The sequence below is a fragment of the Morus notabilis genome, unplaced genomic scaffold (genome assembly GCF_000414095.1).
Source record: "Morus notabilis unplaced genomic scaffold, ASM41409v2 Scaffold333, whole genome shotgun sequence".
NCBI lineage: Eukaryota > Viridiplantae > Streptophyta > Magnoliopsida > Rosales > Moraceae > Morus > Morus notabilis.
The window spans coordinates 473,920-493,313 of record NW_010363630.1 but is presented as its reverse complement, the minus strand read 5'-3'; the positions used below and the strand labels follow the sequence as shown (position 1 = coordinate 493,313).

At 34.0% G+C, this 19,394-nt stretch overlaps 3 protein-coding genes across 4 annotated transcripts; 1 reads left to right on the top strand and 2 right to left on the bottom strand.

Moving 5' to 3' along the window:
* Nucleotides 1-1,156: 1,156 nt before the first annotated feature.
* Nucleotides 1,157-3,607, bottom strand: LOC112092801. The gene is made up of 5 exons (XM_024169839.1): nt 3,360-3,607; nt 3,152-3,244; nt 2,273-2,367; nt 2,017-2,089; nt 1,157-1,366 (listed from the first exon to the last, which is right to left on the bottom strand). Exons 3-5 carry the CDS (start codon nt 2,355-2,357, stop codon nt 1,354-1,356), a joined length of 171 nt encoding a protein of 56 aa, XP_024025607.1. The 5' UTR covers nt 2,358-2,367; nt 3,152-3,244; nt 3,360-3,607; the 3' UTR covers nt 1,157-1,353.
* A 7,692-nt stretch (nt 3,608-11,299) lies between these two features.
* LOC21401928 (high-affinity nitrate transporter 3.2) lies at nt 11,300-13,077 on the top strand. Its single transcript, XM_024169831.1, has 2 exons — nt 11,300-11,525; nt 12,225-13,077. The coding sequence occupies exons 1-2, from the start codon at nt 11,378-11,380 to the stop codon at nt 12,707-12,709; spliced, it is 633 nt and encodes a 210-aa protein (XP_024025599.1). The 5' UTR covers nt 11,300-11,377; the 3' UTR covers nt 12,710-13,077.
* A 2,269-nt stretch (nt 13,078-15,346) lies between these two features.
* LOC21401927 (manganese-dependent ADP-ribose/CDP-alcohol diphosphatase) lies at nt 15,347-18,053 on the bottom strand. Of its 2 annotated transcripts, none has more exons than XM_024169834.1 (2): nt 17,916-18,053; nt 15,347-16,511 (listed from the first exon to the last, which is right to left on the bottom strand). In XM_024169834.1, exon 2 carries the CDS (start codon nt 16,482-16,484, stop codon nt 15,501-15,503), a length of 984 nt encoding a protein of 327 aa, XP_024025602.1. In that variant the 5' UTR covers nt 16,485-16,511; nt 17,916-18,053; the 3' UTR covers nt 15,347-15,500. The 2 variants fall into 2 exon arrangements, with proteins under 2 accessions (XP_024025602.1, XP_010102953.1); XM_010104651.2 differs by having other exon boundaries at nt 15,347-16,504.
* Nucleotides 18,054-19,394: the final 1,341 nt, after the last annotated feature.

Sequence of the window (19,394 nt, the reverse complement as noted above, 5' to 3'; positions counted from 1 at the left end):
TTGTGCATCGAGCAAGGGATTGTGGTTGCCCCTAATGAGACAAAATTTAAGCCCCATGGTCCCATCACGAAGGCGACCATTGCTCGGATGATTCAAGCAGACAGTCAACCTGCAGAGGAAGTCTTCTCCTTCATCTCACCTCCCCAATAATGCTTTAATCACTGGCCATTCACCTTAAACTTTCTTCCTAAATTTTCTTCAATAAGATCCACTGCACCATGTGAAAAAACTGCAGCAACTTTAAAAGGCCCTGACCATAGTGATTTCAACTTTCCTGGAAAGAATTTCAGCCTAGAATTAAAAAAAAAGCACACTTTGCCCTGCTTCAAACTTTCAAGGGAGTATTTTGCTGTCATGCCATCTCTTGGTCTTTTCCCTGTTCAACTTGGCATTTTCATAGGCAAGTAAGCGAAATTCTTCCAACTCATTCAGTTGCATGAGCCTCTTTTTCCCAGCAGCCTGTATGTCAAGATTGAGCTTCATGACAGCCCAATATGCTTTGTGCTCAAGTTCCACTGGTAGATGGCAAGTCTTCCCAAACACAAACATGTATGGAGATGCTCCCAAAGAGGTTTTAAAGGCTGTTCGGTATGCCCATAAAGCATCATCAAGCCTGGCCGACCAATCCTTCCTTGAGGGATTAACAACTTTTTCAAGAATTCTCTTGATCTCCCTGTTAGAAACTTCCACTTGTCCACTAGTTTGTGGATGATAAGCTGTGGTAACCTTATGCTTCACCCCATATTTTCTCAAGAATTGCTCAAATTACTTGCTCCCGAAGTGTGTCCCCTCATCACTTATTATGGCTCTAGGGGTGCCAAAGCATGTGCAAATGTTCTTCTGAAGAAATTGCACCACAATTTTGGAGTCATTGGTGGATCATGCAACTACTTTCACCCATTTGGAGACATAGACGACCGCCACTAGAATGTACTGGTTTCCAAATGAGGATGGGAAGGGTCCCATGAAGTCTATACCCCACACATCAAATAACTCCACTTCCATGATCAAGAACAAGTACATAAATTACATGATCGCGTTGAGGTCTCGCTATGTATTTTTCAATATGAACTACTTTAGGCTTCACTGAAAGAGGAGAATGGTCAAAGCACTAGAATCTTTCTTCTGAAAACAAAGAAAATAGATGGGATAACTGGGGTTGCTGCCAAAATCCTCAAGAAGAATAATTAATTGATAAAAGAAGTAAAACTCATCAACATTTATTAGTTAAACATGTAATTTCTTTTTTCATAAGTTATGAAAATTAGAAAGTAACATGTTGCACCATAACTCGAGCTATCGGTGCCACTAATCCATCCGTCCTTTTCTGGTTCAAGCTAAGCTTGCTGAATTTTACCACAGATGCCTGAGATTGTGGGAAAGACATACACTCAGGTACTGCAGAAAGTCTTTCAGATAGTCAAAGAAACAACTCATACAAATGTGTGTGTGTGTGTGTGTGTACATATTGTTATCCACGCCTAAGAATTTTGGTCAAAAAACAACAGAACATTTGCATTTGGTCAATGGAATGTTAAAACACAGTTACATTGTTTTTCTGTTTCTGGTTTTAGATTCACACAAATTTGAAGCCAATATGGCGTTTCAAAGATCTATCTACTACATAACCAAGCATCGATCACAAAGCAGATATCAAATTAGAGAACAGTAACGTGATTTTTAGTTTTTCAGATTCCTAAATCCTAAGAAGCTATTTCAAGTGTTCTGAAATGTGAAGACATAAAAAGTATTGATTATCCCAACCCTACCAAACCAAGAGTTAGTTTACTTATGCACAATCGTAAAAAATTTGAAATATCAACAAAGAGAGGGCTAACATATCTTCAACCCTTTTATGGACGCAAATCTAGAACTGTTGTTGGAGGCTGGAAATAATTCTAATACATCTGACTGAAGGCAATAAACTACATACCCCAATTACAATGGTCTAACTACCATTAATCAGCAAACCACATAAAGCAAATAAAGTGGAGAAGATAAAGGATCTAAGGTTACCTCTTGGAGAACTCAACTGCATATCGCGATCCATTATAAAAAATGAACCACATCAAGACCACCACCAAAGTATCTGTTAAAGATTAAGGAAGAAACTAGCAGGTGCATAAACTATTGCAGCAAATATATGATAAAAAGATAAATCATGTAGCATGTGTACTTATAGGAGGTATAACTTATCTAAGCTTGCTTTGTATATGAGCACTAAACCAAATACAAGATCATTAGTGAAGGAAAAATGTCATAAAGAGGATACTAAACAGGCAACGCTCCCACCAATCTAACATATAGAGCCCAAAAGTGACATTGTAAAGGTAGATTTTCTGTTGAACCCAGTTCATTGCTGTCAATCTGCCAATAAATAAACAAATAGCGCATAACAAATTAATTATAACTTCAAATGTTGCAAAAAATGCATTCAAACCAAAATTTAAAACACAATAAAAGAAACAACATAAAAGGCACTATAGTCAAAGCATAGAGTTATATAGGGATCGAGTGACAGGGGCTGGGATATAAGATTAAAAACCCCAAATAACTCAGAAACCCCCCCTCCCCCTAAGTCTACGGTAAAACATAGCTTTAGGCCACAGTTAGACCAGTCGCGTAAAGCCGCAACTGTCTCCTTTTGTTTATTTGACAACAATCTCCTGACTGATGCCCCTCCTCCAGAAACAATGCATCTTTCAGTTTCACAATGTATATGACATCGAATATAAGTCGGTCTCAAGAGCTTCTCCTTACAACTGGCAAGCCTTTGACTTTTTTCCATTTTTCTTTTTTACTCCCAATTCTACCAATTAAGCTCTATTCTTTGGACTTTTATATGTTATGAATAATGAGCCTTATATAATTCTCCTCCCATCTTCTCCGAAACAGATAGCATGAATTAAATTTATATGATTGACCTTAAGAAGCAGCAAAATGCTTCCCTAAACCAAGAATATAGTAAAATTATGCTTGAAAAACTCCTCATTCACTTGTGAAAGTTTAGACCCAGAAAGACGAATTAATCAAACATATTCATAACCTAACAGATCTAAACAAAATATCGGATTTCACAACTGATTCAATCATAAACTAAACCATAAAAAAAAAATTTTAAAAAAAAAAAAAACTAATATAGCGCCATTACCAAATTTCCTCAAAAACCAAATTATCCGATCTCCGAGAATCCACCAGGACCACCACCGATGGATGCGAAATCACAAAAAGAGCACACGAAAACCTGAATCAAACAAAACCAGAAGAAAACTTAATCATTATCCTCTGTATTCGGTGAATTTACTCTGTAAAAAGCTCGGGAAATCGCATAAATTAGAAGATAAAACGAAGAGTCTCACCAAATCCCAGGCTAATAGATTCTGGCTTCCGGTGCGGCAGCAAGTAACGTCGGACGGTGGACGGCCGACGGCGGGGGATTGGCCTTAAAAAGGTGAGGAGAGAGAGTTTTAGGGTTAGGGCTTTGAGATTTGGGAATTAGAGGGGGGAAAATGCAATCTGATATCTCAAAAATTCAAAAAGTCTTGCATACGAATTACACAACTAACAGACAGACAACATATGTTTTCGTTTAAGATCAGATTTTCGGATTTTCTCTCATTCTCGTACAGCTTTGACGATGTCCGGAATACTCTTAAGGTCCGTTTTACCCTTCATGTTTAAAAAATTTACCTAGCATTAATTAGTGTGTTAAAGAGTACTTGAGGTTATACGAGTCATTTCCGAGTTGGTATTGGTTTTTTTTATTTTTTCTTGCTGAATGGTACGACCCATTAGAATCAGGCAATCCAACCGCCAGTACTCAGTATAAGGATTATATTGGTCAAAGGGTATTTTCCGTTGTCTATAACTGAAATTGGAACGGTGAAATTAGGCTTTTTTTTTTTTTTTTTTTTTTTTTTTTTTTTTTTTTTTTTTTTGCCCTGAGGTGAAATTAGGCTTTTGGAGTTGTTTGTAAGTCCATATTTACCATAAAAAGATTACCAGTTAAAATATTCTAAAGTATTATGATTAATAAAATTGGGAGACAAAAACAGGCATGTAAGTCCAATTAAAATCTTGTGATTGCCTCGTAACAACGTTGATTAATTTGTTGCATACCACTTTTGAAATTTGGATATTTAACTATGCTACTTACCTACTTCGTCACCACAATTATACTTAAAATTTCCACTGAAGTTTTATGGTTAAAATTCAAATTTTTAGCGGTAATTTTTTTTCAAAAACGCCCCTCAAAACGACAGCTGGTTTATAGAAATCATTTGCCTGTTTTAAAAAAGTATTGTGAATGCCTACTAAACCGACACCTGATGCTCATCCAATGGCATTGCCCCTCACTCTTCTTCAGTCATCTAGATTTATTTTATTGGTCAATGTTTGTTATAGTGTATATCCATCCAATAAAATAATAGAAAGCATCTTAAAATTTATTTAGGTCTTACCGACAAAATCATACTGTCATGTAACATATAATAATAAAAAGTATAACATATTTATTTCATGTAACGCTTTTGTTGTAAATACTAAGAAATTAGTTATCCAAATTATTATTTATATATTTTTAACGTCAATGTTATATGGAACATGTCACTTCCATCAAAACCTAGTTATTATACATGCGTTTTCATTTCTGTAATTTCGAATAATTAGGGGCTTCATATATGATAGGCGGTGAAGCTTTGCACATATATAGTCATTGCAACTAATGGACAACGTAGATTCACACGATTCATATAAAGGAACAATGCGGTTATAGCTAGATTCTCCAGCTCGAGTACTATCGTACTGCAGCGACACATGTTTACAGCACTAGAGGCTAGAGAGCTACCCTTCACTGCAGCATTTTATTCATTTATTATAACACATATATATGTTATGTATAACATCATATATAGATAAATACATATATAAGCACCGCGCGTATGATTTTTATGAGCAGTCACCGTTAGAATCAATATTGACGGCTCGGGTTGCCGATGACATTGATGCGCAGCACATCTGTGCGTGCGCTCAGATTGACACTCACTAGCGTGCAATCCGGCGATTCGCAATTGCCACGATGAGTTGTTAGGCCAAGGAAGAGGAGAAGGAGAACAGACCTAGTTATGGCAAAGTGTTCCATGTCTTACTCACGATGTTATGTGCGTTTTGGGGTGGTTTTGGTGTGGCTGAATTCAAGTCCTTTATATAGGGAAATTTTCTAAGAGATTTTCCGCTTGGTACATTACTTTGAACTAAAAGACCAAAGTTTGTCTTGTCTATATCTCTTCCAAAAGATTAGGTGTACCAGATTATAAATATTGAACGCCTAAAAAAAGTTGGTGGAATGGATGATGCTAAGCTTATTGTAACAGGACGCTATAAACTCTAAGATAAATAATTAGTAAGTTGGTAGTGTTGTAATGTAAAAGGGAATGTATATGCAGGTTTCCTTGTTTAGTATGCTCTCCAACGGTTGAATTGAACAAATAGTAATTTTCTGAACTACATGACTCCATTAGGGATGTAAAAGGAGTGTGGCAAAATTGTGCCTGTCACGAAGTGCCTCATTACAAGCGGTTCGCATGCCAAGTCCCATTTAATGGACAAGATAGAATGAGACACTCAAACCCGTCCCGATTCGAATTTTTAATTCGAGTTGAGATATAACTTTATGTGTGAGCTTTTTACTATAGTAAAAAAGTTAGATGTAACTGTTTTTAAAAGCTTTTTAGTATAGTAAAACTCGAATTCTAAAGTCGAATCGGTAAAATGAACAGGGTCTATAACTCTCTCTCCTCTTCTTCTTCTTCAGCTCTACTGCAAGGTATAAATTCTTATTATTTTCATATATTAGCTAGGTTCTTGGTCAGGATGTTGGGCAGAACGAGGCTGCAAATACCCTCACCAGCCTGCCCCATTTACATTCCTAAAGATGAGTGCATGTTTGATTTACCGTGGCTCTAAATTGTATCAATCAATAAATTTTTAAGAGACTGAATATTGTTGTATTAATATTTTTAATATTAATGGATATAGTATCTGTGTAAGTAGATGATGTGAAATTAAAGATAGCACATGTGTTTTGTAACATTAAAATAATAGCATGCATGTTAATTTTACTTAAAAGGGATTGGATTATTGCTCTTAATAGGTTACCTTTTAGGTTGTAATTCGAAAGACTCAACATGCACGTATATAAGACATGATATATATAGATTCAACATTTCATCAATATATTTTTACCAAAAATATATATATATATCATCTGCATATAATGGAAAATACTTAGCAAGCATTAGGGGAAAATAAGATCATCCAATGATCAAAGAATCAGTACATGAAACTTTGAAAGAATTTGATAAACGTAACTTAAAAGCAAACTTGAAATGAGTTTTTCTTTTTCTCTGTGTTTTTTTTTTTTTTAAGCCAGGTACATATAATTCCTCAATAAACACACACACATATAAACTGTTTAGTAGGGAAAAAAAAACACAGACACACCCATAAACATATTCTTATACAAGATTAGATTTTAGACAATCACAACTAATAGTTATGACTAACAGCCAACAGTACTATCTATACACTTTGTACTGTATTTCATACCCGTACATTACTACAACCTTGACACACGTTAGAGATCACTACTGGGCCCTGGCCCATGCCCCACAGGTACATAAACATATCGTACGATCTTGATCTTCCCTCCTTATATGTACTCTGGTGCGTTTAATTTATTGATTTAAATTTTTAATTTGAGTTGAGATATAATTTTATATGAAAATTTTTTATTATAATAAATGTGATTATTTTTAAAAAAATTTTATTGTAATAAAAATCAAATTTTAAACTTGCATCGGTGAAATAAACAGGACTTATACATAAATGTAGCTCGAATACAACACCCACACGCTTCTCCTTGCTATTATAGAGTGTCGCTAATTCAAACAAAAGAGGCAAGCATGCACTTAATTATAGTTAGGCACTAATTACTCATTATAGAGTTTAATGAACGAAACTTAAGCCCCGTTCACTTCACCAATTCGAGTTTAGAATTCGAGTTTTGCTACAGTAAAAAGCTCTCACAAACAATCACATCTAACTTTTTGCTACAGTAAAAAGCTCTCACATAAAATCACATCTCAACTCGAATTATAAACTCGAATCAACGAAGTGAACGGACCCTAATGTTATTTGGCACTGATGGTGCTCTCTCCTCACTAACAAAAAAAAAAATAGGTCTTATAACATAGGACAATTTATTAGTACTATCACCAATGTCTCGGAGCATTTTTCAAATTGCAAACTAGTCCCTTAGAACTTGTACGACTACCTAGGTCGGCCTCGTTCACTTCGCTGATTCGTAGAATTCAAGTTTTTTTACAGTAAAAAGCTCTCACAAACAATCACATCTAACTTTTTTGTTACAGTAAAAAGCTCTCACATAAAATCACATCTCAACTCGAATTCTAAACTCGAATTAACGAAGTGAATGGGGCCCAGTTTGTTTGGGATCTTCGAATTAAAAGCCACAAGTTAGGGCAAATATAATATCGTTCATTTTACCGATTTGAGTTTTCAATTTTAGATTTTTACAGTAAAAAGTTCTCAGAAAATGTCACATCTAACTTTTTCTACTATAGTGAAAAGCTCTAAAAAAATGTCATATCTCAGCTCGAATTGAAAACTCGAATCCGCGAAGTGAATGAGCCCATAATTTTGAGACTTTATGCACTAAGTCAGGTTACTTAGTTGAAATGTGACTTTATGTGATAGCTTTTTACTATAGTCAAAAGGTTAGATCTGATTGTTTGTGAGAGCTTTTTACTGTAGTAAAACTCGAATCAGTGAAGTAAACGGAACCTAATAGCGTCAGTTGTTAACAATTAAATTTGATTACAATTATATTAAATTAAAAAATTATACATAATAAATAATTTATAATACGGATATAACATTCAAAAAATTAAAAAACTATAAGTAATTTTTTTTAATACTACTAGAGAAATTCTGTATAATTTTTAAGACACATTCTAAAAATCTGTTGCAGTGGCTCGTTTTTTTTTTTTTTTTACAGTTGATCTTTACAGTTTGCTCTCAATCATAAAGATAATATACCATACGAAAAAATTTCATATTTGAAATTGGTATTTAGAAAAGTTTTCAAACTATTATAAAAATAACAAACATGTTATTGTAATTATTAATTATATAATGATGTCGTATTTTATAATATATAATGATATAATTATTGTTTTAATGATATTGAATTCTATTATTTAATTTTGTAATATATTAAAAACTTCGCTATATTAATCTCAACTTTACATGTAAAGAGGCCAACTAATTATTGTAGCTGCAACCAATGCTCAATTGATCTTTTTTTTTCATAAACACTGATCTTATCTTTTCAATTTCATTACCTTGCTACAATTAAAGAGTTGCTGGAACTTCTTTCTATTGAATATTATCAGCTTTTTTTAAGAAAAAAAAAAAAGGAAATTGCATTCTAAATCAGAGAATTACAAACATTAATTCAGACGTAAGAGACCTCAACGCAATTAGCGACTCAACCCCATTCATAGACTGGAATCACCCGTAAATTCGATTGAAACACTCAAGGGGATAATATGTGTACCGAGTTCCGACAAGTGAAAATTGAAGAGGCATACAACAATTCGAGCAATATATAGCTCTTTCAAACACACCACTAAAGTCGGTGGGTAACTCCGGTCAAACAGGATTAAGAGACTAAAGACACCAAGGCCTACCACAACACCACAAAAGAAACATACTTACGGATTAGACAAAAAGCCTACAATGGAAGGTGGGGAGACCACCTCCGTTATTACAACAAAAAATTAATAAAATAGCCAGCACACGCTAAAACTAATCGGTGAAAACATCAACGCCCTTATCTGACTAACACAAAATAGAAAAAAGCCCAAGTGACACCAACCAGATCTCCAATTACAAGCCAACAACTGCCAAAGGTGAAAGAGGGGACTGCAACATAGCAAGCAAGCCAGAACGAAGTCAGAACATGGTCGATTCTCCAAAGTAGAGAGATCACGCACCGTCACCAGCAACTACAGGAAAGCGAACGAGCCCCACCACAGAGAGAACCACAACTACATCGCTCCAACCACCAACTCTGACTGCCATACCATGCATGGGTCCCCTCCAAAGGAGCACCAAGATGAGGGGAACAAACCCCCTTGGGCATAAATGTGCCAACGACTGGACAATTTCAAAGGACACCAAACACGCGCCGGAGAGCACCCCCCAAACACTCACGACTCCTCCACTTCTGGCCCTGTCAAAATCTCACTGGAGACAACGAACTTGTGACACCCAAAGACCTAACCATGTGGCCGGGAGTGCGGAGCCTAACCCAAGGGCGGAACCGGACTCCGGCCCTTTGAAAACTGTTGAGACGGTGCAAGGAAAGCGAGAGAAGAAGAGAGAGAAACCTTAATAGCGCCGCAATATTATCAGCTTATTAAAGCAAAGGGATTATGAAGAATTAATTTATAAATTAGGCTAGTACTAACTAACACGTGTACAGTGATAAACAAAATCAGGAAAATACATCAAAGGCTCATATATATCCTGCACCATATAACAGAGGATCATTCTCTAACACCAACTAATCAATATTATATGTATTATCTTCAAACATTTGAAACTGAAGTTAATTATCATACGGATTAGAGTAGCAGCTCGTCAATGGTTGGCTTTCCCAACTTGCAAGGTCTTCTGATCAGTATAAAATACTCCGATCGTGTTGGCGATATCGAGGACAACTTGTAAGATGAATAGAATGAATTAAGAAAAAAAAAATGATAATACATTAACTAATTAATTAACAGAAAACCCACTTGATACGTGTACTATCAAAATTTTTTTTTTTTTTTGAAGGTGTGTGCGATCAATTATCAAATATTTAAATACATAACAAGTATGACTTTTTCTTCCCTTCCTAATCGAGTAGCTTCATCATGACTCCCAGTTCCTTGTGTCCGTACGCTTGCCCTTTACATGACATTAGGGGACAAAAACAATGCCAAAAAAATGTACAAGAAAAATGAAAAACTAATGCATGCGTAGATAACGGGAGATTTACAAATACAGTATTTTATGGGGTGTATGTACATTATAAGGAGTTTCTCCTGTAAGATTAAAAAAATAAAACTATCGGTAGTTTTATTTTTTTAATCGTTAAATATGTATTAAAAATTATTTATTTTATATATTTTTTAATCTCATTTAATTTTGACCAAATTTAACAATCAGAAAACTAGTCCTATCAATATGATGGCCTATTAGAGACAGTCTCATACATTATATTCAGTCGTTACATAAGGAGGAAAAGAAAAGTTCCTTTCACGATAGAGCGGGAGCCTCCTATTGGTAATGTTTGTTTACTTGTTTCTAATGGTTAGATATGATCAAATCACTAAAATATATATGAACATGCAGTTTGTGATTACGGTTAAAAACAATGAACTACTCGTAATTTTTTTTTTTTCAAAACCTACCATAGTGACATCAACGACTAAAAAAATTGTCAAACGAAAAAAAAGCAATTATAGCCTTTTTGACCTAATTCAATGGTTGAGATTTAGGCTCTACAAAAAATCATCAATAAAAACTCAAAAAGAAAAAAGGTGATTAAAGCGTTTCTAGACCTAATTTAATGGCCGAGATAGGATCAACATACTTAACAAAAATAGATGTAGTGATCTAGACTTTGGACAAAGAAACAAAACTCCATTTTTTTTTTATTAGAAAAAGGATCATACATGAGCAAAGTCAATCAATAAACAAAACCCCAAACACAACCAGCCCAAAACTTCCTTTTATTATATTTCAAAAAAGTCCTCGTAACCCCACCCTTTCGTAATGCCATAGGGCCATTCCAGTTAATCCCCCCTTTATTTGTATGTATTTGGCAATCTCCTTGTTGTTTGTTTTTTTGGGTCGTTTAGCGCTTTTACAGTACCCTTTTGATAATAGTTAATTAAATTATAAATAATAATTTATTAAATTTTAGATAATAATTTCTTAAATTAAGTGACTGAAGACTCACCATCAATGACATCTGTTAAATTTTTATAATAATTTATTAAATTATTTACTTTAAGAGAGTAAAATTTAATAAGTCAATGTGATCTTAAAATTCTTTATGATATTATTTTAAAAGATATTTATTAAAATTACTCAATTTTCTATTATTTTGGGCCGTCTATATAACTAAGCCGACGTTTATCAGTTTGATCACCAATATCACATTCAAATCACTTTGAATATTCACCAAGAGATTCATCTCTCTCTTTTAGACTTTTCTTTCTCTCTCTAAGGCAAAAGATATCAAATGGCGAAACGCGGGCTTGTTTACCCTGCTTCACTTCTTCTTCTTCTTCTTCTTCTGTCATGCTTTGCAGAAATCTCTTTTGGAAAGGTCCTCTTTTCTTCCCTCAAACGGACTCTTGTTGTCACTGCTTCACCAAAAGAAGGACAGGGTATCTCTCTCTCTCTCTCTCTCATCAATTTTTTTTCTCCGAATTTTTTGCTCTTCCTTACAATTTCTGTGTCACCTAGAATTTAGTTGTCCATATAAAGATTTCACCTATAAAATCTTGTCCAATTCAATTGATTTTATACAAACTGTTTTCCCCTAGTCATTTCTTTCTTTATTTATTTATTCATTTAATTTTAAGGGATAGTTTGTTTAAAAAATTCGTCGTTGGTTTTTGATTTTATACAGTATTTTTTTGTTATAAAAGTTTAAATTTTAAAAATTAAAATTATAAATTATGATTTTAAATTCATAAATCAAATATTTTAAAAAATATTTTTTTTCATTGTTTGAATTTGCAGCGCTGAATCATCAATTTTGTTGGAATTTTTGTAGCAGCTTTGTCCTTTAATCTTTTTAATATTTCTATACCAACTATTTTTCTACCAAATGAAAAAAAAAATAATTCTTAGAGTGATTGTGGAGGTGTATTTATTTATTTATTTTTAAGGATTTTAACCTTTTAGAGACGTTAAAATCAAATCCTAAACGAGCTCAAAATATGCCGTTTGGAATTTCAATTGCCATATAAGTTTTACCTGTCATTTTTTTCTTTTTCCAATTCATCGGATTTTAGTATGTTTTTTTTTTCTTGGAAAAGCTTCTATAATTCGTGCTACAAGTAACGTGATTGAATTTGCAGTTCTCAAAGCTGGTGAAGACAAAATCACAGTGAACTGGGGTCTAAACAAGACGTTCCCGGCTGGCACTGACTCTGCTTATAAGACCATAAAAGTCAAACTATGCTACGCGCCAATCAGCCAAGAGGACCGCGCGTGGAGGAAAACCAAGGAGGATCTCTCCAAGGACAAGACCTGCCAGTTCAAAATCGTCTCTCGCGCCTACACCGCCTCTGACCAAAGCTTTGAGTGGACCGTGGAGCGTTACGTGCCCTTGGCTACGTACTTTGTACGCGCCTATGCTTACGACGCCAACGACGATCCGGTGGCTTATGGCCAATCAACCGATGGCAAGAAAACCACCAACTTATTTGACATCAAAGCAATCACTGGACGCCACGCGTCACTCGACATTGCCTCTATTTGCTTCAGTGCTTTCTCTGTTGTATCCCTGTTTGGGTTCTTTTACGCTGAGAAGAGAAGGGCAAAATCGTCCCAACAGAAGTGAAATGGTTAATCTCACTTCCTTCGAGGTTGTTATACGCTAAGCATGTTTCTGAGGTTTTTTCTTTTTGTTTTTTTTTTTTTGTTTGTATATCATATGTGGTATATTAAGAGCTAAAGTACATGCTAGACATTACTATTGCTTGTGGATCACTCAAAATATTTGTTTTGAGGGTTTGACATGTTATTGTATATTGTCTAGTAATGTGACATTTGTTAGGAAAAAAAAAAGACTTTGTGAAAGATGGGTCTGAGGGAGTAATTATCTAAGGTGTACCATGAACTTGGGCGGTCCAAATTCCAAGATGGGCAAGTTGGAATTTTCACCTTTTGTTAAGCTCTGAAGAAATAAGAACTTTTATTTTGTAATAATTTTTTTCTTTCTGTCACGCTGTTACTTTTTAAGACTCGTTTAATTCGTTGATTCGACTTTTTAATTCGAGTTACCTGAAATCATATTTTCATTTGAATTATTTTTTATTTAAAACTATTTAAAAATAATAATTTTAGGTAATTCAATGGTTCAATTGATCGGCCTAAAAATTTATTGTGCCAAGCACGATAAAGGCATGAGCATGGCACAGGCACGAGAACAAACACAACACGGGCACGAGCACGTATGGGCTTTGGCCCATGGGCTGGGCCGAGCCTATGATTTTAAATTTTAAGCTAGCACGATACGAAATTTTAATGCACCAGGCCAAACACGGTATGAAGCATGAATGAGCCTAACCGATCATGGGTCGGGCCGACATGACACGGCACGATTGACATCTCTAAGCATAAGTTGATGTTTTTTTATTAGTGTTTGGATAGTTCTTGAAAATGTATTTTTATATTTAAGAATAGCTTTTGAACCTGTTTGGGTAAAAAAGTCAAAACACTTATTATTATAAAAGTAATGTAATAAAATAATATGGATGAGATATTTAATTTGTTGCTCACAAATAAAAGGTTAAAAGTGTAAATAAAAAAGTTTTCATAAGCACTATGGAGATATCGTGTTCCAAACATTTTTGAAAAAGTCAAATGTACTTTAAAATTGTCCATCCAAACAGATACAAAAGCGGCTTTTAAACTAAATAAGCCAAAAATAGGTATTTTTAAGCCAATCGAACGGGCACTAAAACAATCTCCATCGTTTGGAAACAAGAAAAGAATGATGTGAGATAGCCCTTCTGTATTAATGTTAATTGCTGGAGATTCTTTGGAAAAAAAAACATTATCGATGAAATATATTCCAGAATGATCACATTTTATTCTAACAGTTTAGAATTATATCATCAATAGTTTGTATTATCAATAGTTTTGTTTTAATGTCCTACGATGGAATTTTACCAACCAAAATTAAGTTGTTTTAGATGCTCAGAGAACTTCCGAACAAAGAGCAATAGTTTCCTTAAGGTTGAGGTTTCCACACAAATGCTGAAAATGACTACTTGATGGCTGATGTTTTATGCCAAATTGCCATTCTACCCGATTCTGCAAATTGACATGGGTGGGATAACCTTTCTCTATTAATGTCAATTACTGGAGATTCTTAAAAAAAAAAAAAACAGAATACTTTATCGATGAAATGTATTATAGAATGATCACATTTTATTCTAACAGTTTAGAATTGTATCATCGATAGTTTGTATACATCCTATTAATAGTATTTTTTTAATGTCCTACTGTGGAATTTTACCATCCAGAATTGGGTTGTTTTAAATGCTCAGAGAACTTCCGAACAAAGAGCAATAGTTTCCTTGAGGTTGAGGTTTCCATACAAATGCTGAAAATGGCTACTTGATGGCGATGCTTTATGCCAAAATGCCATTCTACCCGATTCTGTAAATTGACATGTAAATAATCTTTCCACCAAACAACCTTCGATAAAAGCATTTTCACGAAAAACTTTCTAAAAGTTCTAAGATTACCCACTAATATATATATATATATATATATTAATATAATGTGGGACTTGTGGCTTCTACTTAAGAAATGAAACTACCAATGTTCGAACTCTCATGGACATACACATTTCACGCACTCAACCACTTGAGTTTACCTCTTGTAGCCGCTAAAACTACACCATTAATTGTAATTAACATGCTGAGATCAATATATATATTATATGAATACAAGGGCGGGAAATGCTTTCATCATTTATACAATTTCATAATGGAGAAAATGTCACTCTAAAAAAGAAGTAAATAATGAAATTGTTAATCAAAATATCTACCAAAATATCAGGCGAGTTGTTAGCCAAAACACTCATGACATCAGGAAATTTAATAATCAAGAACTGATGCTAAAGTCAAATATACAACTTTATAATTTTCTTTAGAGATTTCTCTACTAGGGCCTCCCTATCAGTAATGCCAGTTTATAACTGTTTAATCTGATCAAAATCATATCATATTGAAAAATTATGCAGCATAGATAGTTTCCGATACAAATCAAACGGCTGAAAGCAAATAATTAACGTTATTTCATTTTTTTAGTCCTATTGGAGGAACTCCCTTTTCTTTAGCGGGTCGTTGGATTGTTGGACAGATTAAATTACAGTTTGTTTACTGCAACGTGCTTGTATCAACGTATTACTAGCTGATGTTAAGAGTTTAAATTTGAGAAGTATCCGAAGTCCAAAACTGCTTGAGAAAGGCAATTTTATAAAAAGCATCTAGAACAGTTTTAAGTTATTTTATTCCAATACTCTTTAAGGACAAAGGCAGTCCTTTGCAAGAACAATGGGTGAGTTAAGAAAAGAGATAACCTCTTGTACCTAGAGAATATGGACATTGGAAACTTGCCTACTTTGCCAAATTTTGTCGAAGGTCTGCTTGAAGATTGAAATGCAATTCAGTACTTTCCATACGGTCAGTACCAATAAGTGATAGTCTGTCATTGTAAACATTCACATAGCCGAAACCATCCGTCCCGGGGGGGCACTCAAGAGCGGCTTCAAGAACTCTGTGGTGTACGCCGTGGGAATCGATTGAATGCCCGCCTTTGTGATCATGTCCAGCAAGGCAAGCCTTTACACAGTTGTAACTGTGTATCACGTTCATTACTTCGTCGTAATTCCACAGAAGTGCTTCCTTAGACGTTGCACCGGGATCCAAAGGCAGATGGCAACATATCACTACGTTTTGTCTCATCTCTGTTGCTTCCTGAAGGATGCCATCCAACCATTTTAGTTGTTCTTTCCCCACAGCTCCATTAAACTTGAGGAACCTTCTCTGGAGGCCCACAAGTCCCTCCGGACTGTTCTTCTCTGTATTTGGATTCTTCTCTTGGAGGAACTTCACAGCCTCCAATGTATTGGGATGATCTTCGGGCCAACCGATTGCACTGATGTCATAGCCATCCAAGACAACAAATCTGAACTCCGGGGTTGGGGAAAAATCGTAGTAAGCACGACCATCATCACTTGGAATCTTCAGCATCGGAAGTAACTTGTTGCGAGGAAGATTATAGAGGCAGTGATTGCCAATCATATGATAGACAGGGCCATCAAACTTCTCAAATTCTGCAACAACTTTTCTTACTGTATTTAAGGATTGGTGTCGTGGGCAAAAGCCGTCAACAATATCCCCAAAATTTAAAACAAATTTATGCTTCTTGTGGTTGTTCCATTTCTGAACTGCCCTTTGTAAGACAAGAATGCTATGTCGATAATACCGTGGAACACCAACAAAAGAGCGACCGTCAGGGACATCAGCATGCTGGACATCGGAGATTACTCCAAAAGAGAAAAGGGGTTGCTTTCCTTGTGAACTAAACACCGAGCCCATAATGTAGCTGCAGCACGATCCTATTATCTATCAATCAGTGTTAAACCTATTGTCAGACTAACAGCAATTTGTGTCCTTCACATAACCAATTAAAGTAAAAGAATTTAACGACAATTATTTGTTTCCTAACAAACAATGATCAGAATCAACATCTACTAATTCACCTCACGTAATCTAATCATCAGAAACTAATCTTTGGAAAGGAATCATAATCATTAGCAGAAGCAAAATAGAAGACAAACATCCATGAGTCAAGTTCAGTTCAATAGCATGATTTTCCACCAGACCGAACATCAATGTATAAGAATCTGACAGATGGGAACAATTAGCATGGCAGTTTGGTTTCCACAAACACTCAGAGTAGCTTTGCTAGATGTTTCTACCTAGTCCAAGGATATGAGCATGAAAGACAACTATGCATATACATACATACATACACATTTATATATTTGTATGTGTAAACTCCATTGCTTCATAATTTTTGATTTGAATACGCCATGTGCAAAATAAGAGGTGGACTAACAATCTGCAAATTTGTTTCCTGTGTTCTCAGTTTGACTGTACAACTAGACAGTACAGAAATTTATGGTTCTAAAATATTTGGAATATAATACAGAAAATTTAAGACCTCCAGCTTCTCCCTGAATTTTTTAAGAACTGATAGAACAGTTCCCAAGAAATCCAAAAGGCGCTTGTAGAACATAACTTTTTGAGTTTCAGATTAAAATTAACTTCCATGATTATTAAAAAGTCCGGACTCATTAAACGTTATTAGAAAAGGAATCAGCTTCATAAATTTTTCATCAAGTTATGAATCAGAAATCATAAAACAATGAATTATATTTTATTGAAACAAGAAAAGAAAATGTATCTTCCCATTAAAAGGGGGGAAAATTAGCAACGTCTTCCCTCCTAGTCTTTGATAGAGAGACACATTAAGAAATTCTCAAATTAAAATCAATTATACAGCTAGAACAAATATCAGCATTGCAAAAGAGATTATCTACCCAAAAGGATTAGCTTTTTTTTTTTATTAGAAACAAAACCCAGAAAGATAAAAGTTACTCTTATTATTATTTTTATTTTTTTACAATTTCACGTAAATTAGCAGCAGAAGCACCCAAAAGGATCAAAACCCAGATAAAAACAAACCCGTAATCTTTAATTAAAACACAAATATTCTCAAGACTCAGCTCAATTACGTAATTAGTGGTGAATTGCAGCTCTGAGAAAGCCCAAAAAAAAAAAGAATAAAATCGTCCCAGATGTTATAAATGCAAAAGGAAAGATAAAATGAACTAATATATATATATATATATCTTGACGACAATGAAAAACAGGAAAAAGGAGAAAATTATAAACAATAGAAACAAACGAAATTCAATGGATTTAAAGGAAATAAAAAAGAACGGAAAAGATTAGGAGACGTACGAATGCTTTGCGTACAATCTGATTTTTGTGTTTCGTTTTAAGAACTCTTGACAATCTGATATGAAGTTCTGAACTTGTGACTTCTGCGTGTTTCTTATTTTTATTTTTATTTTATTTGAATGGCTTCTCTCTGTCTGTTCTGAGATGCATAAAAAAGAAGCGAAACGTAGGAGAGTAAAAAGAAAACGACACCCTATTTATGCGAATTTTCGCGACAAATGCGGTCGTTTTTAGTGGCGTGATTTGATTCGTTAAATTCTGAAAATGACAACTATGACCCTGTCCGTTCAGTATTGTATAGTGATTTGGACTGGGTGAGTCGAACTGAAAAATATATAATTTAACTGAAAATAAAATCATATTTGTGTTTAGATAAGAGGTTGAAAAATGTCATTAGATGACTGCTATGGTAGGTCATCTTATCGATAAGATCAATTTTTAATTTTTAATTTTGGTCAAAATTAAATGAGATTGAAAAAATATACATAATAAATAATTTCTGATGTAGATCTGACGACTGAAAACGGTTAAAAAAATAAAACTACATGAGAAAATTCCTTTTGACTTTTACTACAAATCTTATAAAATCTTGTTGGTAAATGACATTTTAATACGTAATATGCATGGAGAAGTTTAGATACACAAATAAATTGTAATTTAAACTAAGAATAAAATTAAAATTGCGTTTAGGTAAAGTGTTGAAAAATGTCATTAGACTTTTACAACAAACCTTAGAAAATCTTATTAGTAAATGACATTTTAATATGTAATATGGATGGAGATTTATTCCTCTTTTCATTATGAATTACATAGAAAAGAACTGTAGTAGAAAGGTTGGCATTGTTAGAATTTAGTGGGTGATGAATCTAGATTTTGAGGTTTAAAATTTTAGAATATAGATTTTCAATTTAAATGATTGATTCGAGAATTGGTGGCTTTACCAAATATTAATTTGAACTTAGGTCGGATTCGAATTATGAATTTTACTGTTCGGTAGGAGGGAAACATAGAGAAAATAAGATGGAGAGAAAAAAGACGAAGGATATAAAATAAGAATGATGGAAAAGAAAATGGTTAAACTATATTTACTATTTTACCAATTCAAAATTATAATATTAAAGGGAAACCATGTAAATAACTGTTTTCTAACCTTTTTTTAAAATAAATGGCCATACTTTTTTTTTGTTTTTTAAATAAATTGCTGAGCTTTTTTTTTTTATTCTAGCAAAATGATCATTTTTCAGTAGTTAATTAGTATGACCGACAGTCAATAAGTGATTGATCATTTCATTATTATAATTTATCAATAAGTTATCATTAATAAACATGTAATTTATTGATTGAAATTGATTAATTACTAATATTATCGAGTTAATAAGTGAAAAGGAAATATGCTTGAGAAAAGAAAAATATCCTTTGCAACCACCCTTGATTCAACCCCCTTCATCCCTCTAAATATCAATCACAGTGGATCGGAAG